The 24,473-nt window shown below is 43.3% G+C and overlaps 1 protein-coding gene across 11 annotated transcripts in view; it reads left to right on the top strand.

Moving 5' to 3' along the window:
• Positions 1–339: 339 nt before the first annotated feature.
• The window catches only part of DST (dystonin), a 572,762-nt gene continuing 548,628 nt past the window's right edge, over positions 340–24,473 (top strand). For all 11 annotated transcript variants that reach the window (XM_040428594.1, XM_040428595.1, XM_040428593.1 and 8 more), the window contains exons 1-2: positions 340–520; positions 865–899. In XM_040428594.1, the coding sequence (XP_040284528.1) occupies positions 340–520; positions 865–899 (216 nt within the window). The remainder of the gene's footprint in view (positions 521–864; positions 900–24,473) is intronic.

Raw genomic sequence — 24,473 nt, 5'->3', positions numbered from 1 at the left:
GATTAGATAGATATTAGATAGCTAGATATTAGACAGGCAGGTGATGGCAGAGCTAGACGTGCAGCCTGGCATCCTCCCGCAGCCATGACTCCTCCAGTCTCTGCAGCACCGGGAGGAGGAGGAGGAGGAGCCCAGCATCCCGTCTCCCTGCCCCCGGCAGCCGCTGCTGATGCTGGGGTTAGTCAGTCGGGCACTCTGGGAGATAAAGTTTGATTTGGGGGCAGTCTCCGCCGATGCCATCCAGGCTGTGCCCAGGACCCGATCAGTGCGGGCACAGGCAGCTGGAATAGCTGAGTCACCCAGACTGGATGGTGGTCGGTGTGCACAGCGCTCTCCACCATGATCGCCGCTGCCTTCCTGGTGCTGCTCAGACCCTACAGCATCCAATGTGCCCTGCTGTTACTGCTCCTCATGCTGGGCACCATCGCCACCATCTCCTTCCTCTTCTGCTGGCACCGCAAGCTCCAGAAGGGCAGGCACCCCATGAAGACGGTGTTCAGCTACCGGCCCCGGAGCAGAGGTAGGACATGTAAGACACCATCTTTACCCTATTCTGTGTGTGCCATGTCATGTGTTACCTGCCACCCAGCATGTGTGCCCTGTGGTGAGGAGGAGGAGGCACCCTGTACATGTGGCAGTCCTGAGTTTTAGAGGATTTCCAGCAGGACTGCGGCAGACTTGTCTCCACCCATCCTATACAAAACTAGATAAGATGTTGGGACAGTGTGCAGGGCAGAGCCCCCCCATGCCACCTGCCTGCCAGCTCTGCCATGCCCTTGACAGCATATAAATTATATAAGAGGATTGCCTGATAATCCCTGTCAAAAGTGAAAGCCTGACACTGATTCTGTTTTCTCTTTCCAGATGCCCTCCTGAGATCCCATCATTTCCGCTCAGAGGTAACTGCATGCCCTCTTCCCTCAATGCCACACTCTGTGCCCACTTCCCCTGCACTTGCAGTCACTGCTTCTTACTATCTGATTAGAAGATTCACATTGCACTTAGTTGTATCATCACTACTTTTTCTTAGGACTTTTTTTCATCATACAAATCACTGGTTAATGTAACTTTTGTATTACTCTGCGGGCATAAAAGCTGCCAAGAAAACCTCATCGCAGCATCTAGAGAAATAATGGCTTTGTAGTTATGTCAGAGCTATGGGGCGTTCCCAAGAACCCAGGGATTATGAGTCCCCCCAAACAAGGGCATTGTATAGAAACGAGCCTTTCTGCTGCCTGAGATGAAAACTGAAACACCCTCCCCAATGCCAATTTATTAACCTAACCCCTTCCCTTCAGCCCATGGCCCTTCCAATGCCCCCCTCTGGCCGTTACCTGGTGCTGCCTGAGGCAATCGCCTCACCTGGCCTCATTGGTGGTGCACCCCTACCAGCAACGTACCCACTGCAAGTAAAAAAAGATTTATAGCAAGCACTGGTGATAAGGCTGGGGCTACACGGGGACTCTGGCTGCATCAAACTTTTTTGGGGATTTTTTTTATGATACTGGGGTCATGGTAGCTTGAGAGTCAGGATGCGACCCCATTGATTTGTGAGGCTGCGCTGCCACACAGGGATCATTGGTCACGTGATGCTTGTCATGGCCAAAGTTGCCATGTAGCCCCTGCCTGAAATGTAGGAACCCAGTGGAACCCCCACCTGTGGCGAGAACGGGGGTCTCCAGTGCTTCCCTTAGCCTCACGACCACTACAAGGAATTTGAATGGAGCATGACTGTTTCTGTCAGACCCATAGACTTGCATGGAGCAGCAGCACACACGCTTGCCTGCCACTTCACTGAAAACCCTCTTCATCACATTGTGTCATACAATGTCATTCGACAGCAGCAAAGACAGAGGACTGGAAAGCTCTGCTATACAATTGTATTCATTTTACACAGCCCACTGCCAAATAAAAAATCTTGGAGAACCCCTTCAGTCTATGTCCACATGTGGTGACTCTGATGCAGATTTTCCAATGAAGAAAATCCAGAGTGAATCGGGATAAGAAAAAACCCACCGCAAATGATGCCTGTAATTGGCTGGCTTTTGCAGCTCCATTGCTGTAGCATAAATAAAGAGGTTATTAAGGCAACATCCCCTATACACAGGATAAGGGATAAGTGTTTGATCGGTGGGGGTCTGACTGCTGGGGTCCCTGCCGATCACAAGTACAAGGGCCCGTGCTCCCTCATTTGAACGGAGACACGCATGCAGCTCTATGGGGCTGCCAGAGATAGCCGAGCGCTTACACTCAGTTATCTCCAGCAGTAACATAGAGTTGAATGGAGTGGCGGTCATGAATACATCTGTCACTCCATTCAAACAGTGAGCATGAGCCCTTGTTCTCATGATGGGCGGAGGCCCCAGTGATCGGATCCCCACAGATCAGACAATTATTCCTTATCGTGTGACTAGAGGATAAGTTGTCTTAAAGGGTTTCTGTCACTAGAATTTTCACTATTAAACTGGCTGACATTTGCGATGTGCTAATGTCAGCTGCACCTAAGGGAGCATTCACACGACCGTGTGAAGCCCGTGCCCGTATTGCGGACCGCATTTGCGGATTCGCAATACACGGGCACCGTTCCGTGTGCATTCCGCATCACGGATTTCGGACCCATTCATTTCAATGGGTCCGCAAATCCGGAGATGCGAAACGGAAGCACGGAACGGAACCTTACCGAAGCACTACGGAGTGCTTTCTGAGGTTCTGTTCCGTGCTTCCGCACCGCAAAAAGATAGAGCTTGCTCTATCTTTTTGCGGAACGGAGGGATCGCGGACCCATTCAAGTGAATGGGGCCGTGATCCCTATACGGCTGCCACATGGCAGGTGCCCATGCTTAGCAGACCGCAATTTGCGGTCCACAGCATGGGCACGGGCTTCACACGGCCGTGTGAATGCTCCCTAACTCTGCTATTCTTGTGATTATTCATGCGCCCGTTACTGCAGAATTCTTACTTTTATAACATGCGAATTAGCCTCTAGAAGCAGGGAGGGGGGGGGGGGGGGCGTTGCTCCTGCACCTAGAGGCTCCGTTCTCCTACCTCATTACACACCCTCCAAGTCTTGATTGCATCCTCCTGCCGGCACTGTGCGCTGGGGAAATCTCGCTCCGCCATCTCACTGCCTAAAGCCTTTATTGAGAAAAACAAACTTTTATAATATGCTAATTAGCCTCTAGTTGCAGGAGGGGCAGGTTACCCACCTCTTTTCACGCTCTTCTTCTCTTGATTGACATGGCAAGGCATCGTTCGCATCCTCCTGCCGGCACTGTGCGCTGGGGAAATCTCGCACCGTTCAGTATTCTGCGCAGACGCGGTGAGAAAGCTGGCAGCCGGCGAGTGTCCTTTCCTCACCGCGACTGCGCCAAATACTGAACGGCGCGAGATTTCCCCAGCGCACAGGGGCGACAGGAGGATGCGAACGCTGCTTGGCCCCGTCAATCAAGACTGTCAATCAACGCCCCCCCCTGCTTCTAGAGGCTCATTTGCATATTATAAAAGTAAGAATTCTGCAGTAGCGGGGGCATGAATAGGCACAAGAATAGCAGAGTTAGGTGCAGCTGACATTAGCACATCGCAAATGTCAGACAGTTTAATAATGACAATTGTAGTGACAGAAACCCTTTAATGGAACAACCCCTTTAACATTATTTGTGGGTTAAAAACCCGCAGCGCAAGTCAGTTTATGCTGCTGGATTTCTTAAAATCTCACCCACTTTGCAGTGTTTATTCCACATGTGAACAGACCCCTAAGGTTTAGTCCCATAAGAACGCATTTGGAATTGAAACAAAAAAACGATAATGAATACAAAACATTCTTGTCTATATTTAGAGGCTAAAAGTCTGATAGACCTAATCCTGTGGAGGGGTGAATTATCCGCACTCTGGCTGTAGAGTGTATTCGAATCAACTTTCAGGAAAGACATTATTTTCTACATAATCTCCCGGCTTTTCAAGCCTGAACTTCAGGTAGATTTATTGCCCCTGCACTCGTAGCAAAAAAAGATATAAAGATAGGAGATGTGGGTTGCCATGTGCAGCGTAGATCACAAGAGAAAAAAGGACTTCATTTGCAAAGTGGAACAGATGCCTTCTGACAGGTGTGAACAGACGCTAATCACTACAGGAGATGTGTACAGTATGATAAATATGGCATCTTTGTACAGCGTAATAAGTATAGGAGACATGTACTGTATACTTATTAATGGAGACGTGTACAGCGTACTGAATACATGAGACGTGTACGGTATGATAAATATAGCATCTGTGTACTGTATACTAAGTATAGGAGACATATACTTGTTAATGGAGATGTGTACCATATGCTGAGTACAGGAGACGTGTACAGTATGATAAATATGGCATCGAGTACAGTATAATCAGTACAAGAGATGTGCCCATTATAACCAGTACAGGAGACGAATACAGTACAGCCAGTACAGGAGATGTGTACAGTATGATAAATATGGCATCTGTGTACAGTAAAATCAGTACAGGAGATGTGTACAGTATACTGAGTACAGGAGATATATGATGTACAATCAGTACCGGAGATGTGTACAGTATAATCAGTACAGGAGAGTGTACAGTATACTGAGTACAGGAGATATATGATGTACAATCAGTACCGGAGATGTGTACAGTATAATCAGTACAGGAGAGTGTACAGTATACTGAGTACAGGAGATGTGTACAGTATGATAAATATGGCATCTGTGTACAGTATAATCAGTACAGGAGAGTGTACAGTATACTGAGTACAGGAGATATATGCTGTACAATCAGTACCGGAGATGTGTACAGTATAATCAGTACAGGAGAGTGTACAGTAAACTAGGTACAGGAGATGTGTACAGTATACTGAGTACAGGAGATGTGTACAGTATGATAAATATGGCATCTGTGTACAGTATAATCAGTACAGGAGAGTGTACAGTATACTGAGTACAGGAGACATATGCTGTACAATCAATACCGGAGATATGTACAGTATAATCAGTACAGGAGAGTGTGCAGTAAACTGAGTACAGGAGATGTGTACAGTATAATCAGTACAGGAGAGTGTACAGTATACTGAGTACAGGAGATGTGTACAGTATGATAAATATGGCATCTGTGTACAGTATAATCAGTACAGGAGATGTGTACAGTATGATAAATATGGCATCTGTGTACAGTATAATCAGTACAGGAGAGTGTACAGTATAATGAGTACAGGAGACATATGCTGTACAATCAGTACCGGAGATGTGTACAGTATAATCAGTACAGGAGAGTGTACAGTATACTGAGTACAGGAGATGTGTACAGTATGATAAATATGGCATCTGTGTACAGTATAATCAGTACAGGAGATGTGCCCACTATAACCAGTACATGAGACGAATACAGTACAACCAGTACAGGAGACATGTACAGTATACTGAGTACAGGAGAGTGTACAGTTTACTGAGTACAGCAGAGTGTACAGTATACTGAGTACAGGAGAAATGTACAGTATACTGAGTACAGGAGACGTGTACAGTATACTGAGTACAGGAGACATGTACAGTATACTGAGTACAGGAGAGTGTACAGTATACTGAGTACAGGAGATGTGTACAGTATGATAAATATGGCATCTGTGTACAGTATAATCAGTACAGGCGATGTGTACAGTATACTGAGTACAGGAGAGTGTACAGTATACTGAGTACAGGAGAGTGTACAGTATACTGAGTACAGGAGAGTGTACAGTATACTGAGTACAGGAGAGTGTACAGTATACTGAGTACAGGAGAGTGTACAGTATACTGAGTACAGGAGACATATGCTGTACAATCAGTACCGAAGATGTGTACAGTATAATCAGTACAGGAGAGTGTACAGTATACTGAGTACAGGAGATGTGTACAGTATGATAAATATGGCATCTGTGTACAGTATAATCAGTACAGGAGAGTGTACAGTATACTGAGTACAGGAGACATATGCTGTACAATCAATACCGGAGATGTGTACAGTATAATCAGTACAGGAGAGTGTGCAGTAAACTGAGTACAGGAGATGTGTACAGTATAATCAGTACAGGAGAGTGTACAGTATACTGAGTACAGGAGATGTGTACAGTATACTGAGTACAGGAGACATGTACAGTATACTGAGTACAGGAGAGTGTACAGTATACTGAGTACAGGAGATGTGTACAGTATGATAAATATGGCATCTGTGTACAGTATAATCAGTACAGGCGATGTGTACAGTATACTGAGTAAGGGAGAGTGTACAGTATACTGAGTACAGGAGACGTGTTCAGTATACTGAGTACAGGAGACGTGTACAGTATACTGAGTACAGGAGAGTGTACAGTATACTGAGTACAGGAGACGTGTACAGTATACTGAGTACAGGAGATGTGTACAGTATGATAAATATGGCATCTGTGTACAGTATAATCAGTACAGGAGATGTGTACAGTATACTGAGTACAGGAGAGTGTACAGTATACTGAGTACAGGAGAGTGTACAGTATACTGAGTACAGGAGAGTGTACAGTATACTGAGTACAAGAGACGTGTACAGTATACTGAGTACAGGAGACGTGTACAGTATACTGAGTACAGGAGAGTGTACAGTATATTAAGTATAGGAGACATATGCTGTACAATCAGTACAGGAGATTTTGTACTGTATACTTATTAATGGAGACGTGTACAGCGTACTGAATACATGAGACGTGTACGGTATGATAAATATAGCATCTGTGTACTGTATGCTAAGTATAGGAAACATATACTTGTTAATGGAGATGTGTACCATATGCTGAGTACAGGAGACGTGTACAGTATGATAAATATGGCATCTGAGTACAGTATAATCAGTACAAGAGATGTGCCCACTATAACCAGTACAGGAGACGAATACAGTACAACCAGTACAGGAGATGTGTACAGTATGATAAATATGGCATCTGTGTACAGTAAAATGAGTACAGGAGAGTGTACAGTATACTGAGTACAGGAGATATATGCTGTACAATCAGTACCGGAGATGTGTACAGTATAATCAGTACAGGAGAGTGTACAGTAAACTAGGTACAGGAGATGTGTACAGTATACTGAGTACAGGAGATGTGTACAGTATGATAAATATGGCATCTGTGTACAGTATAATCAGTACAGGAGAGTGTACAGTATACTGAGTACAGGAGACATATGCTGTACAATCAGTACCGGAGATGTGTACAGTATAATCAGTACAGGAGAGTGTACAGTATACTGAGTACAGGAGATGTGTACAGTATGATAAATATGGCATCTGTGTACAGTATAATCAGTACAGGAGAGTGTACAGTATACTGAGTACAGGAGACATATGCTGTACAATCAATACTGGAGATGTGTACAGTATAATCAGTACAGGAGAGTGTGCAGTAAACTGAGTACAGGAGATGTGTACAGTATGATAAATATGGCATCTGTGTACAGTATAATCAGTACAGGAGAGTGTACAGTATACTGAGTACAGGAGACATATGCTGTACAATCAGTACCGGAGATGTGTACAGTATAATCAGTACAGGAGAGTGTACAGTATACTGAGTACAGGAGATGTGTACAGTATGATAAATATGGCATCTGTGTACAGTATAATCAGTACAGGAGATGTGTACAGTATGATAAATATGGCATCTGTGTACAGTATAATCAGTACAGGAGAGTGTACAGTATAATGAGTACAGGAGACATATGCTGTACAATCAGTACCGGAGATGTGTACAGTATAATCAGTACAGGAGAGTGTACAGTATAATGAGTACAGGATACATATGCTGTACAATCAGTACCGGAGATGTGTACCGTATAATCAGTACAGGAGAGTGTACAGTATACTGAGTACAGGAGATGTGTACAGTATGATAAATATGGCATCTGTGTACAGTATAATCAGTACAGGGGAGTGTACAGTATACTGAGTACAGGAGACATATGCTGTACAATCAGTACCGGAGATGTGTACAGTATAATCAGTACAGGAGAGTGTACAGTATACTAAGTACAGGAGATGTGTACAGTATGATAAATATGGCATCTGTGTACAGTATAATCAGTACAGGAGAGTGTACAGTATACTGAGTACAGGAGACATATGCTGTACAATCAATACCGGAGATATGTACAGTATAATCAGTACAGGAGAGTGTGCAGTAAACTGAGTACAGGAGATGTGTACAGTATAATCAGTACAGGAGAGTGTACAGTATAATGAGTACAGGAGACATATGCTGTACAATCAGTACCGGAGATGTGTACAGTATAATCAGTACAGGAGAGTGTACAGTATACTGAGTACAGGAGATGTGTACAGTATGATAAATATGGCATCTGTGTACAGTATAATCAGTACAGGAGATGTGCCCACTATAACCAGTACATGAGACGAATACAGTACAACCAGTACAGGAGACATGTACAGTATACTGAGTACAGGAGAGTGTACAGTTTACTGAGTACAGCAGAGTGTACAGTATACTGAGTACAGGAGAAATGTACAGTATACTGAGTACAGGAGACGTGTACAGTATACTGAGTACAGGAGACATGTACAGTATACTGAGTACAGGAGAGTGTACAGTATACTGAGTACAGGAGATGTGTACAGTATGATAAATATGGCATCTGTGTACAGTATAATCAGTACAGGCGATGTGTACAGTATACTGAGTACAGGAGAGTGTACAGTATACTGAGTACAGGAGAGTGTACAGTATACTCAGTACAGGAGACGTGTACAGTATACTGAGTACAGGAGACATGTACAGTATACTGAGTACAGGAGAGTGTACAGTATACTGAGTACAGGAGATGTATACAGTATGATAAATATGGCATCTGTGTACAGTATAATCAGTACAGGCGATGTGTACAGTATACTGAGTACAGGAGAGTGTACAGTATACTGAGTACAGGAGACATGTACAGTATACTGAGTACAGGAGAGTGTACAGTATACTGAGTACAGGAGAGTGTACAGTATACTGAGTACAGGAGAGTGTACAGTATACTGAGTACAGGAGAGTGTACAGTATACTGAGTACAGGAGACATATGCTGTACAATCAGTACCGGAGATGTGTACAGTATAATCAGTACAGGAGAGTGTACAGTATACTGAGTACAGGAGATGTGTACAGTATGATAAATATGGCATCTGTGTACAGTATAATCAGTACAGGAGAGTGTACAGTATACTGAGTACAGGAGACATATGCTGTACAATCAATACCGGAGATGTGTACAGTATAATCAGTACAGGAGAGTGTGCAGTAAACTGAGTACAGGAGATGTGTACAGTATAATCAGTACAGGAGAGTGTACAGTATACTGAGTACAGGAGATGTGTACAGTATGATAAATATAGTATCTGTGTACAGTATAATCAGTACAGGAGATGTGTACAGTATGATAAATATGGCATTTGTGTACAGTATAATCAGTACAGGAGAGTGTACAGTATAATGAGTACAGGAGACATATGCTGTACAATCAGTACCGGAGATGTGTACAGTATAATCAGTACAGGAGAGTGTACAGTATACTGAGTACAGGAGATGTGTACAGTATGATAAATATGGCATCTGTGTACAGTATAATCAGTACAGGCGATGTGTACAGTATACTGAGTACAGGAGAGTGTACAGTATACTGAGTACAGGAGACGTGTACAGTATACTGAGTACAGGAGAGTGTACAGTATACTGAGTACAGGAGATGTGTACAGTATGATAAATATGGCATCTGTGTACAGTATAATCAGTACAGGCGATGTGTACAGTATATTGAGTACAGGAGAGTGTACAGTATACTGAGTACAGGAGACGTGTACAGTATACTGAGTACAGGAGACGTGTACAGTATACTGAGTACAGGAGAGTGTACAGTATACTGAGTACAGGAGACGTGTACAGTATACTGAGTACAGGAGATGTGTACAGTATGATAAATATGGCATCTGTGTACAGTATAATCAGTACAGGAGATGTGTACAGTATACTGAGTACAGGAGAGTGTACAGTATACTGAGTACAGGAGAGTGTACAGTATACTGAGTACAGGAGAGTGTACAGTATACTGAGTACAAGAGACGTGTACAGTATACTGAGTACAGGAGACGTGTACAGTATACTGAGTACAGGAGAGTGTACAGTATATTAAGTATAGGAGACATATGCTGTACAATCAGTACAGGAGATTTTGTACTGTATACTTATTAATGGAGACGTGTACAGCGTACTGAATACATGAGACGTGTACGGTATGATAAATATAGCATCTGTGTACTGTATCCTAAGTATAGGAAACATATACTTGTTAATGGAGATGTGTACCATATGCTGAGTACAGGAGACGTGTACAGTATGATAAATATGGCATCTGAGTACAGTATAATCAGTACAAGAGATGTGCCCACTATAACCAGTACAGGAGACGAATACAGTACAACCAGTACAGGAGATGTGTACAGTATGATAAATATGGCATCTGTGTACAGTAAAATGAGTACAGGAGAGTGTACAGTATACTGAGTACAGGAGATATATGCTGTACAATCAGTACCGGAGATGTGTACAGTATAATCAGTACAGGAGAGTGTACAGTAAACTAGGTACAGGAGATGTGTACAGTATACTGAGTACAGGAGATGTGTACAGTATGATAAATATGGCATCTGTGTACAGTATAATCAGTACAGGAGAGTGTACAGTATACTGAGTACAGGAGACATATGCTGTACAATCAGTACCGGAGATGTGTACAGTATAATCAGTACAGGAGAGTGTACAGTATACTGAGTACAGGAGATGTGTACAGTATGATAAATATGGCATCTGTGTACAGTATAATCAGTACAGGAGAGTGTACAGTATACTGAGTACAGGAGACATATGCTGTACAATCAATACTGGAGATGTGTACAGTATAATCAGTACAGGAGAGTGTGCAGTAAACTGAGTACAGGAGACGTGTACAGTATGATAAATATGGCATCTGTGTACAGTATAATCAGTACAGGAGAGTGTACAGTATACTGAGTACAGGAGACATATGCTGTACAATCAGTACCGGAGATGTGTACAGTATAATCAGTACAGGAGAGTGTACAGTATACTGAGTACAGGAGATGTGTACAGTATGATAAATATGGCATCTGTGTACAGTATAATCAGTACAGGAGATGTGTACAGTATGATAAATATGGCATCTGTGTACAGTATAATCAGTACAGGAGAGTGTACAGTATAATGAGTACAGGAGACATATGCTGTACAATCAGTACCGGAGATGTGTACAGTATAATCAGTACAGGAGAGTGTACAGTATAATGAGTACAGGATACATATGCTGTACAATCAGTACCGGAGATGTGTACCGTATAATCAGTACAGGAGAGTGTACAGTATACTGAGTACAGGAGATGTGTCCAGTATGATAAATATGGCATCTGTGTACAGTATAATCAGTACAGGGGAGTGTACAGTATACTGAGTACAGGAGACATATGCTGTACAATCAGTACCGGAGATGTGTACAGTATAATCAGTACAGGAGAGTGTACAGTATACTGAGTACAGGAGATGTGTACAGTATGATAAATATGGCATCTGTGTACAGTATAATCAGTACAGGAGAGTGTACAGTATACTGAGTACTGGAGACATATGCTGTACAATCAATACCGGAGATATGTACAGTATAATCAGTACAGGAGAGTGTGCAGTAAACTGAGTACAGGAGATGTGTACAGTATAATCAGTACAGGAGAGTGTACAGTATACTGAGTACAGGAGATGTGTACAGTATGATAAATATGGCATCTGTGTACAGTATAATCAGTACAGGAGATGTGTACAGTATGATAAATATGGCATCTGTGTACAGTATAATCAGTACAGGAGAGTGTACAGTATAATGAGTACAGGAGACATATGCTGTACAATCAGTACCGGAGATGTGTACAGTATAATCAGTACAGGAGAGTGTACAGTATACTGAGTACAGGAGATGTGTACAGTATGATAAATATGGCATCTGTGCACAGTATAATCAGTACAGGAGATGTGCCCACTATAACCAGTACATGAGACGAATACAGTACAACCAGTACAGGAGACATGTACAGTATACTGAGTACAGGAGAGTGTACAGTTTACTGAGTACAGCAGAGTGTACAGTATACTGAGTACAGGAGAAATGTACAGTATACTGAGTACAGGAGACGTGTACAGTATACTGAGTACAGGAGACATGTACAGTATACTGAGTACAGGAGAGTGTACAGTATACTGAGTACAGGAGATGTGTACAGTATGATAAATATGGCATCTGTGTACAGTATAATCAGTACAGGCGATGTGTACAGTATACTGAGTACAGGAGAGTGTACAGTATACTGAGTACAGGAGAGTGTACAGTATACTGAGTACAGGAGACGTGTACAGTATACTGAGTACAGGAGAGTGTACAGTATACTGAGTACAGGAGTGTGTACAGTATACTGAGTACAGGAGAGTGTACAGTATACTGAGTACAGGAGAGTGTACAGTATACTGAGTACAGGAGACGTGTACAGTATACTGAGTACAGGAGATGTGTACAGTATGATAAATATGGCATCTGTGTACAGTATAATCAGTACAGGAGATGTGTACAGTATACTGAGTACAGGAGAGTGTACAGTATACTGAGTACAGGAGAGTGTACAGTATACTGAGTACAGGAGAAATGTACAGTATACAGAGTACAGGAGAGTGTACAGTATACTGAGTACAGGAGAGTGTACAGTATACTGAGTACAGGAGACGTGTACAGTATACTGAGTACAGGAGACGTGTACAGTATACTGAGTACAGGAAAGTGCACAGGATATTAAATATAGGAGACATATGCTGTACAATCAGTACAGGAGATATGTACTGAATACTTATTAATAGAGACGTGTACTGTATGATAAATATGGCATCTAAATACAGTATAATCAATACAGGAGATCGGTATAGGAGCTGTGTTTGGTATAATTGGTACAGGAGCTGTGTTTGGTATAATCGGTACTGGGGCCTTGTACAGTATAATCCGCACAAGAGATATGCATGGTATAATTACTAAAGGTGCTGTGTAATCGGTGCAGGAGATATGTGCAGAATATTCGCTACAGGAGCTGTGTACGGTATAATCGGTACAGGAGATATGTGCATATATTCGCTACAGGAGATTGTACGGTATAATTGGTACCAGAGATATGTGCAGTATAATCGCTAAAGGAGATGTGTACAGTATAATTAGTACAGGAGATATGTACGGTATAATCACTACAGGAGCTGTATTCAGTATAATCGGTACAGGAGATATGTACGGTATAATCACTACAGGAGATATGTGCGGTATAATCTGTACAGGAGATATGTGCAGTATAATCACTACAGGAGCTTTGTTCAGTATAATCGGTACAGGAGATATGTGCGGTATAACTGGTAGAGGAGCTGTATACAGTATAATCGGTACAGGAGATATGTGCGGTATAATCACTACAGGAGCTTTGTTCAGTATAATCTGTACAGGAGATATGTGCGGTATAATCACTACAGGAGCTGTGTACAGTATAATCGGTACAGGAAATATGTGCGGTATAATCACTACAGGAGATGTGTACAGTATAATCTGTACAGGAGATATGTGCGGTATAATCACTACAGGAGCTTTGTTCAGTATAATCTGTACAGGAGATATGTGCGGTATAACTGGTAGAGTAGCTGTGCACAGTGTAGTCAGTACAGGAGATATGTGCGGTATATCTGGTAGAGGAGCTGTGCACAGTGTAGTCAGTACAGGAGATATGTGCGGTATAACTGGTAGAGGAGCTGTGCACAGTGTAGTCAGTACAGGAGATATGTGCGGTATAACTGGTAGAGTAGCTGTGCACAGTGTAGTCAGTACAGGAGATATGTGCGGTATAACTGGTAGAGGAGCTGTGCACAGTATAGTCAGTACAGGGGCGCTTGGTGTTGTCGGTACAACGGCCATGTGCACTGGGTCAAGTGTGATGTAGTTGATACAGGGGCTCTGTGTGATGTAATCAGAAAATATAATCTGAAAGGCTTATTACTGTCTTATTAAATGTCTTAAATCCTGAATTCCATATCCAGAAGACAGTAAAAAAAACAAATGTGGTCTTTATGGGAAGGAACGATGCAAAGCAGCAAACTAAATGCTTTAGTGTGTTGCAGGAATAATTGAAATGTTGTAACTGAGAACGTCTGAATGAATGCCGCAAGCAAAGCAATGCATAATGAATAAAAGGATGAATCGTAGCCAAATCTGAAATTCATGATATATCATCTGAACCCTAAGCTGCGTCACATGCTGCAGTATAAGGCCAGGGAAACAAGTGCTCCTTTGAACACTGAATCTATCTGACATTTATTGCATATGTTGTAGATCAGTGGCGTACTTTCAATGGAGGCAGATCATGCAACAGTTATGGGGCCTGGGGGGAGAAGGGGCCTGCCGCTGAACACCTTTTCTTAACATGAAAGAAATGCATTTTCATGCAGATGCCACTAGGGCAGGGCAGTGCTATAGACCGCCCATTTGTGCCGTCGATGTCATCGGGATCACTGCTAGGCGGAAGTAAAGAAAACCGACCTTGCCATGCGCGATGCAGCACAGGGCAAGGTGGTGTATCAGAGCAAGAAATGCTCCACTCAGACATGCTAAATGAGTTAAGAAGAGGTTATGTCCGGGTTCAGCTCTGAACCCGGACTTCCCCTTTAAGTCGTCTTTGACGCCAAGAGATGTCACTCTACGGGTGGATTTGAAGATCCACTGGTCTTCTAGACATTCCTTTCCTCCTGAGGATCGGCACTCTATGCAGTGAGCACTGACTGCCACTGTTAATAAGCTTTCCATTAGAGTTGTGCCTAATGTAGCACAACACAAGAAGGTGAGGATTACCATTTCACTTTGAGATATACATTCTTAGGGTCCATTAACACGTCCGTGGTGTGTTGCGGATCTGCAAAACACTGGTCCGGCACCCCAATAGAAATGCCTATTCTTGTCCGCAGCTGCAGACAAGAATAGGAGATGTTCTATTTTTTTGCGGAGCCGCGGACCGGAAATGCGGATGCGGACAGCACACTATGTGCTGTGCATCTTTTCCGTCCCCATTAAAAATGAATGGGCTCACACCCGTTCTACATAATTGCGGAACGGATCCAGACCCAAATGGCGGACGTGTGAATGGACCCTTACCCTATGAGCATCTTTTTCATTTGGCCCTTTTGAGCCATTCACTTGAATAGGACAAAGTTGCTATACCCTGATCTGCCACTATGAAATGTGCAGCTTACAGGTAGATGGACCGATATAAACAAGAAGATGCGAGTGCTGTGGTTGCTTCAGACAGCCGATTGGCAGAGGTGACAAAAGTCTGACCCCCACTGATCTGATATTGATGGCCATCGGCACTGCTTTGTGCACTAGGCTTGTGTCACCACTGTGTAAAGAGTGCATGCTGCGTGGAGAGTAGTCACAGCCTGTAACGACCAACATTGCTATCTTCATTACTGCTCAATGAGCAACGTTGTCAATGCCCATTGAGTTGGGTATCCCCCCCTGAGTTATGTTTCATAGAAATCGATGATGTGACAGATATGAGGCAGCACAGAAGAAATGCAGACAGTGAAGTCATATTCTGCGGCCAGGTCAGCTTCAATGACTCTTCTTCAGTATTCAGCACCAGCATGATTGAGCTGAGTCATGCTGGAAAATATAATTATGGCTTTTTTTTATTTGAAGTCCTGTTTGCAGACAACTTGAAGATAAAATTTGCTAGATTATCTATTACGTTTTATATATTATTTACAATGAGTCACACCTTCTTGTAACTCCTGCATCCTTGTGATGTCCTTCATCAGCTGAGATCAGGTATCCAAGAGCTGAGGAAAGCAAAAGGCATTTCAAGGTGGAGACGGATTTTAACCAACATCATCCTTTCACGGTCGGAAATATTGTAATGTCTGAAACTGTAGTCTTGTGAATTAATGATTAGCTGAGTGGATGTATGCAGAGCTTCCTAGTATTCTGGTCTAACTGCAGATTTACTAATACTGTCTAATTTTTAGACAGTTTTTTAGTACCTTTAAGACCCCCATAAACATTACTGGGTTCATCCTACAGTGTAATGTATGTGAGTTTTTGTCACACATTGGGGGAAATTGTTAAAGCCTGGCATTACCTATGTGCTTTAGTGAGATGTGCCTCATTTATTAAGAGGAAGATGCCCCGCGACCTGTCGGAGGCTCTGTTTCTACCATTAATCCCTGCCCCTTTTCTCTCCACTTTAGAAGATCACAAAAATTGTAGAACAATTAATCTGAGTCTTTTTAATGCCATAGTCGCCTCGCAATTCACATTCCTTGTCAGTAGACCATGTTCACTTTCTGCAAAGCCATGTCCGCTTGTCAGGTGAACCTAAAAAAGTCTAACCCGCTTAATAAATGTGGTGCAAGGTATTAGCAAAGGATTATTTTGCACAAATTACAATTGAATTTTGGTTAGTAAATCTCCCCCAATGTTAGGATCAAGATATAAGGGCATTTATAGAGTAGAAAATAGCCCACAGCAAGAACCAAAGAGAATCCTTGCATTAGTCCAACCCCCAACGGGTTCATCCCCCCAAAGGCTGTGGTACGTAAAGTGCAGAAATTATTTGAAAGTTTTAGATGCAGTCTGTTATGACAAAGTTTTAATCTGGAGTAACCTTCACCTGGGCTCTTATACAGTATTTACAAGATATGTGAAGTATGTTTATAGAACTGACATGTAAAGAACTCATAAATCTCACACGTCAAGGTCAGTAAATTAAAGGGGTTTCCCAGGAGAAGAATATTGATGATCTGTCCTCAGGATAGGTCATCAATATCTGATCGGTGGGGGTCTGACACCCGGCACCCCCGCCGATCAGCTGTTTGAAGAGGTTGCGGCCTCTTAGGCTACTTTCACACTAGCGTTAATATTTTCCGGTATTGAGATCCATCATAGGGTCTTAATACCGGAAAAAAACTTTTCCATTTTGTCCCCAATCATTGTCAACGGAACAGAACAGAATGCTCCAAAATGTATTCCGTTCCGTTCTCATACCGGAGAGCAAACCACAGCATGCTGCGGTTTGCCTTCTGTCCTGGGATGCGGAGCAAGAATGATCCGTCATGACCCACAATGCAAGTCAATGGGGACGGATCAGTTTTCTCTGACACAATAGAAAACGGATCCGTCCTCCATTGACTTTCAAAGGAGTTTATGACAGATCCGTCTTGGCTATGTTAAAGATAATACAACCGGATTCGTTCATAACGGATGCAGACGGTTGTATTATCAGTAACGGAAGTGTTTTTGCTGAACCCTGCCGGATCCAGCAAAAACACTAGTGTGAAAGTAGCCTTACTAGGCCAGTGGCAGCACAGTCATCAGTCACATGGCCTAGTTGCAGCTCAGTCCCATGCAAATCAATAGCAATACCAAGCTTAGCCACTATATTATGTACAGCGCTGTGCTTGGTAAGCTGCAGATCTCCACTATTAGAAATTGATTGCCCATCCTCAAGATAGGCCACCAATATTGAACTGATGAAAACCCCCTTTAAGTAAATTGTGCTAATGCAGAAAATCACATACAAAATCAATGTAAAAAAAAATCATTGTGATTGACAATTATAATAAATATAACAGCATTGTCTGCCACATTTTTTGTGATCAGGATATTTTTGCGATTGCATAAAATCACATATACACATGCGATTTCAGGTTGCTATATAGGATAATACATTTATGCAATAATCGGTCTATTTCCTTTGGACTTAGACAAAATTTCAGAAGTTTTTTAGCATATGGAGCAGGTTGCCTGCAGCTCTTTTAGGGACATTCTGACTTCAGTTATGCAGCACTAACAAGTTGATTTAACTGCCCAGTTTGCCACATCTATTCATTGAGGCGTACAGTAATTTGCTAATATACAGTAGACTATTACTAGTATATAGTAGGAACTCATGTAACTGTGATATAAAAAGGGTCACACTAAGGGGAGCATGTGTTCACTGCTGTTTTCCTGCAGAAGGCTTCAACAGAATGTTGATAATATTTACAAAAGCCTGTATTCTGTGAAATGTCTTCTCACAGAGGCCGTTGTGATGCACATAGTGCTTCACTTTAACATGGGCTCTACCATTTTAAATAATACTTAAGCTTGCATTTTCCCAGCACTTCTCTGCTTAATATTGGTAACACATTGAAACTAGATTTCAGGCTAAGCTTTTTTGCTGCATTATAGGTGTTGGTAGTGTGTTGACTTTTTGTTGCAGATAAAACCTTGTAATTATTATGTTGAAGACATTTTTATATCATATGTGCGATATGCTATCATGGATCAGCAGTCTGACAGGAACAGGGGGAACTATGCGTCTTGCTCCCCATTCCTGCCAGGTTGCCCAGCCACGACAGCACATTGCACGCAGGATTGCATGGTTGGTGTAATGTATGGTAGGGAACATGGTAGGAAAGTGGAGCCTGTACTCTACCCGCACCATTGTTCCTACCTACTTGCATGACCTGTCCTAAATAGCGGCCCACCATTTGGTGACATCCCTGACTTGACTAAGTGCAGGGGCCTAAACCTAATGGGGTAGTGTAGTTTGACAGAAAGAGGTCAAAGCCAGACAGGCAAAACCAGGACCGAAACATAACCAACAAGCTAAGTAAAATACACAGCAGAGTAAAACCAGGAGACGATGTCAGAGACAAAGTCAGCAGGCAAAGGCCAGGTCACAAAGTCAATTATTAGTAGGTCACAGCAGAGACAAAATAGAAACATAGAAACATAGAATGTGTCGGCAGATAAGAACCATTTGGCCCATCTAGTCTGCCCAATATACTGAGTACTATGGATAGCCCCTGGCCCTATCTTATATGAAGGATGGCCTTATGCCTATCCCATGCATGCTTAAACTCCTTCACTGTATTTGCAGCTACCACTTCTGCAGGAAGGCTATTCCATGCATCCACTACTCTCTCAGTAAAGTAATACTTCCTGATATTACTTTTAAACCTTTGCCCCTCTAATTTAAAACTATGTCCTCTTGTAGCAGTTTTTCTTCTTTTAAATATTCTCTCCTCTTTTACCTTGTTGATTCCCTTTATGTATTTAAAAGTTTATATCATATCCCCTCTGTCTCGTCTTTCTTCCAAGCTATACATGTTAAGGTCCTTTAATCTTTCCTGGTAAGTTTTATCCTGCAATCCATGTACCAGTTTAGTAGCTCTTCTCTGAACTCTCTTCAAAGTATCAATATCCTTATGGAGATATGGTCTCCAGTACTGAGCACAATACTCCAAATGAGGTCTCACTAGTGCTCTGTAGAGCGGCATGAGCACCTCCCTCTTTCTACTGGTAATTCCTCTCCCTATACACCCAAGCATTCTGCTAGCATTTCCTGCTGCTCTATGACATTGTCTGCCTACCTTTAAGTCTTCTGAAATAATGACCCCTAAATCCCTTTCCTCAGATACTGAGGTTAGGACTGTATCACTGATTTTATATTCTGCTCTTGGGTTTTTACGCGCCAGGTGCATTATTTTGCACTTATCCACATTAAATTTTAGTTGACAGATTTTTGACCATTCCTCTAGTTTTCCTAAATCCTTTTCCATTTGTTGTATCCCTCCAGGAACATCAACCCTGTTACAAATCTTTGTGTCATCAGCAAAAAGACACACCTTACCATCGAGGCCTTCTGCAATTTCGCTGATAAAGATATTAAACAATATGGGTCCCAGAACAGATCCCTGAGGTACCCCACTGGTAACAAGACCTTGGTCTGAATATACTCCATTGACTACAACCCTCTGTTGCCTGTCCCTCAGCCACTGCCTAATCCATTCAACAATATGGGAGTCCAAGCCCAAAGACTGCAATTTATTGATAAGCCTTCTGTGTGGGACAGTATCGAAAGCCTTACTGAAATCAGTATACTGAGGCAAAAAATAAACAGTGAAAAAGGCAAAAGGTCAGTGATCGAGAGTAACAAACACAAAACTAGCTAGTAAGGCAGGAATACAAATCACAGGCAACTGTGGCCATCATCTGCCTGTTTAAATAGCCTACCCTCAGGAAGCACTGGTGCTGAGCCTGTGTCACGGATGAATTTGCAGATAGCTGGAACTTATAAATAAACGACCGACTGGCTTGATCCCAAACTAAGGAGCATATATGCGAGCCCTATAAAACCCTAAGAGCTCTCCCTGACTGCTAAGCACATGCAAGGGTCTCAATGGTAGACGATTGCATGCCCACGTACCTAAGACTGTGTGACACCTGAAAACCCTATAATAGTGAGGGGACACGACCACCGGCTCCCTGCACTTAATACGGACGGAGTCAGGGTCACCTAGAATCAAGCCAGCAAGGAAACACAATAAAGTACGACTTATCTGAGCAAACAGCAGCAGCAGCCTCCAGCAGTGAACACTTCATCCAGGAAGTAGTATAAACCGCAAAGTGAGGCAGTATGGGAGGGAATATAAAGGAAGACGATTAATCTGGCGGTGACAGTACCCCTCCCTCTACGGGTGGACTCCGGACACTCAGAGCCCACCTTCTCAGGATGAGACCTATGGAAAGCCCTGATGAGACGAGTGGCCTCAATGTCCGCCACTGGGACCCACATCCTCTCCTCAGGACCATAACCCTCCCAATGAACGAGGTACTAAAGAGAACCGCGGATAATGCGAGAATCCACAATCCTAGAGACCTGAAATTCAAGATTACCATCAACAAAAATCGGAGGAGGAGGCAAAGAGGAGGGTACAGTGGGTTGGACATAAGGTTTTAATAGGGACTTGTGAAAAACATTATGGATCTTCCAAGTCTGAGGAAGATCAAGACGGAAGGCAACAGGATTGATGACGGACAAGATCTTGTAAAGCCCAATAAACTTAGGACCCAACTTCCAGGAGGGAACCTTCAGTTTGATATTCTTTGTAGACAACCACACCAGATCACCCACATTCAGGTCCGGACCAGGCACACGTCTCTTATCCGCCACATGCTTTTATCTCTCACTCATCCTCTTCAGATTACCCTGAATCTTTTGCCAAATAAATGACAAAGACGAGGAAAATCTCTCCTCATCAGGTAAACCAGAAGACCCCTCTCCAGAGAATGTCCCAAACTGCGGATGAAACCCATATGCACCAAAAAAACCGCAATTAGACTTACCGGTAATTCCGTTTCCTTGAATCCACCATGACGGCCCACATTGAGATTGACCCTTGACCTCTGTAGGGGCAGGAACACATAGAGAGTTTAAGAACCCCCCACCCCTCCACCTCCTCAGTGCTTTACAATTACCCGAAAGGTGGAACAAAAGTAAAAGGATATTGATTCATACCCTTAAACTCCTAAATAATCATCTGCATGTATATGCAACTTATAAACAAAAAACTTTTTTTTTTTTTTTTTTTGGGAAGGGGAATAGTATGGGCCGTCATGGTGGATTCAAGGAAACGGAATTACCGGTAAGTCTAATTGCGGTTTTTCCATTTCATCCACCATGACGGCCCACATTGAGACATATCAGATAACTAAATGGGTGGGGATATCGCCTGTAAAACCTTCCGGCCGAAAAGAGCTTCATTCGCGTCCGGAAGATTAAGACGATAGTGTCTTACAAAAGTATTAGTGCTAGACCAGGTTGCGGCTTTACAGATCTGGTCCAGCGAGACCCCTCCTTTCTTGGCCCAAGAAGAGGCAGTGGCCCTAGTAGAATGGGCTTTAATATTACCAGGACTGGGTTTGTTCTGGATCTTGTAGCAGCATTCAATAGTGGATTTGATCCATCTGGCTATGGAAGACCTGGCTAACTTCTTTCCTTTATTTTTTCCTGAAAACTGAATAAGAAGGTTGTTATCCACCCTGAAATCTCTGGTAGAATCCAGGTAATGGATAACTATGTCCCTAACATCCAGGAGATGTAACCTATCTCTAGACCCTGTATGTTCGGACCTAGGGATAGAGGGTAGGAAGATCTCCTGCTCTAGATGATAAGGTGAGACTACCTTAGGGAGAAAACCTGGGTCGAGAGTTAGACGGATATAATCTTTGCTAATCTGGAGGTAGGGCTCTTTACAAGAAAAGGCCTGGATCTCTCTAATGCGTCTGGCTGAGGTGATAGCGATCAGAAAGGCAGTTTTTAGAGAAAGGTGTTTTAAAGAGATCTCAGATAATGGTACAAATGGAGGTTTTGTTAGGCCCTCCAGGACGATGTTAAGATCCCAAGTCGGAGCTCTGGATCTCAGAGAGGGTCTCAATCTAGAAACTGCTCTGAAGAACCTCCTGATCCATCTATGGTTGGCCAGGCTGCAGTCATAGAAGGAGCTGAGGGCAGAAATTTGGACCTTCAGAGTACTAGGTCTCAGGCCTAACTCAAGGCCGCACTGTAGAAAGTCCAAAATTCTGTTGATGGGAGGAGAGGTGGTGTCTGGGTGCTCAACTCCTAACCAGGAACAGTATTTCTTCCAGATCTTAAGGTAGATGGAGGAGGTCACCTTTTTTCTACTCGCCCTCAGAGTAAGTATCACCTTTTCCGAAAGTCCTCTGCTTCTTAATGTCTCGCTCTCAGGATCCAGGCTGACAGTCTGAATATACCTGGGTCTGGATGAAGAAGAGGGCCCTGGACTAGAATATCCCTCTGGAAGGGAATCTCCCACGGATCTTCCAGCGATAGCTGTTTTAGAGTGGAGTACCAACTTCTCTTTGGCCACAGAGGGGCTATCAGGATGAGAGTAGTTGGTTCCTCCAGGAGCTTCTGGACAACCCGCGGTATTAGTGGTATTGGGGGAAAGGCGTAGGCTAGTTTCCATTTCCATTGTATTGACAGGGCATCGATTGCCCATGGACTGTCTCCTGGGTTTAGGGAGCAGAAACATTTTACCTGCGCATTTCTTCTGGAGGCGAATAAGTCTACCTCTGGACAGCCCCATCTTTCTGAGATCTTCTGGAAGATATTCCTGTTCAGAGACCTTTCTCCTGGATCTACTGTCTCTCTGCTCAGAAAATCTGCTACTGCGTTTTCGCAGCCCCTTAGGTGGATGGCGGACAGAGATAAAGCGTTCTCTTCTGCCCAGGAGAAAATTCTTTTTGCTATCTCTCCAAGAGGCCGTGACCTTGTCCCTCCTTGGTGACGCAGATAAGCCACCGTTGTGGTATTGTCTGACATTATTCTTAGGTGTCGCCCTTTTAGAAGACACTCTCCCTTTAATAATGCCTCCAGGACTGCGTATAGCTCTCGGTAGTTGGAGGATCTGTGTTTTATCTCGGCAGGCCAGGTACCCTGTAGAAGATGATCTCCTATCTTTGCTCCCCAGCCTCCGAGGCTTGCGCCCGTGATTACTTGCACGGCGGGATGGTTCCGCCACTGAAGGCCTCCTAGCAGTCGTCTTTTTACTTTCCACCAATCCAAGTCTGTTTTTACGGCCTGAGGGATCCGAAAAATCCTGTCTAGACTTACTTGTCTTCCGTCCCAGATAGTTAAGATCCAATTTTGGATTACTCTTGTGTGGCTTTGGCACCATGCCACTGAGGGAATGCAGGCGGTTAGGCTTCCCAGGAGACTCATGGCCTTTCTGATGGAGCAATTGCGAGCCCTCAGGAATGTTCTGATCTTCACTGTCAGTGCAGTAGCCTTGTCCTGAGGGAGGAAGGTCATCAACAGGGACGAATCTAGTTCCACACCCAGGAACTTTATTCTCATGGACGGGGTTAGGGTGGATTTTTTTGTATTTATAATCCAGCCAAGGTTTTTTAAGAATTCCGAGAATCTTTGGGTTGCCAAACGGTTCTCGGATTCTGTCTTGCCCAGAATTAAAAAGTCGTCGAGATATGGAATGATTGTGATTCCTTCCTGACGAAGGTAGGCCACCATCTCTACCACGACTTTTGTGAAGACCCTGGGGGCCGAGGAAATACCGAAAGGGAGGGCGACATATTGGAAGTGATGGATAGACCTGTCTGGTCCTCTTAGAGCGAATCTTAGATATTTTTGCGAAAGATGATGGATGGGGACATGGTAGTAAGCGTCCTTTAGATCGATTGACGACATGAACGCCCCTTCTGGAATCAGAGGGATTGTGGATGGGATGGTCTCCATCCTGAACCTCCTGTATAGAATAGACCTGTTTAGGGGTTTTAGGTTTATTATCGTGCGAAAGGATTGGTCTGGTTTTTTTACTAAAAAAAGACTGGAATAAAATCCTCTCCTTTCCTCCGAGATAGGAACCTTTTGAATTACCCCTAGCTCTAAGAGGTCCTGGACGCCCTGCCAGATTTTTGGAAGATCTGATCTGCTCTGAGGTGTGATGCAGAATCTTCTCGGGGGGACTGATGT

Source organism: Bufo bufo, chromosome 4 (assembly GCF_905171765.1).
Source record: "Bufo bufo chromosome 4, aBufBuf1.1, whole genome shotgun sequence".
Taxonomy (NCBI): domain Eukaryota; kingdom Metazoa; phylum Chordata; class Amphibia; order Anura; family Bufonidae; genus Bufo; species Bufo bufo.
This window is presented reverse-complemented; position numbering and strand designations above follow the sequence as displayed.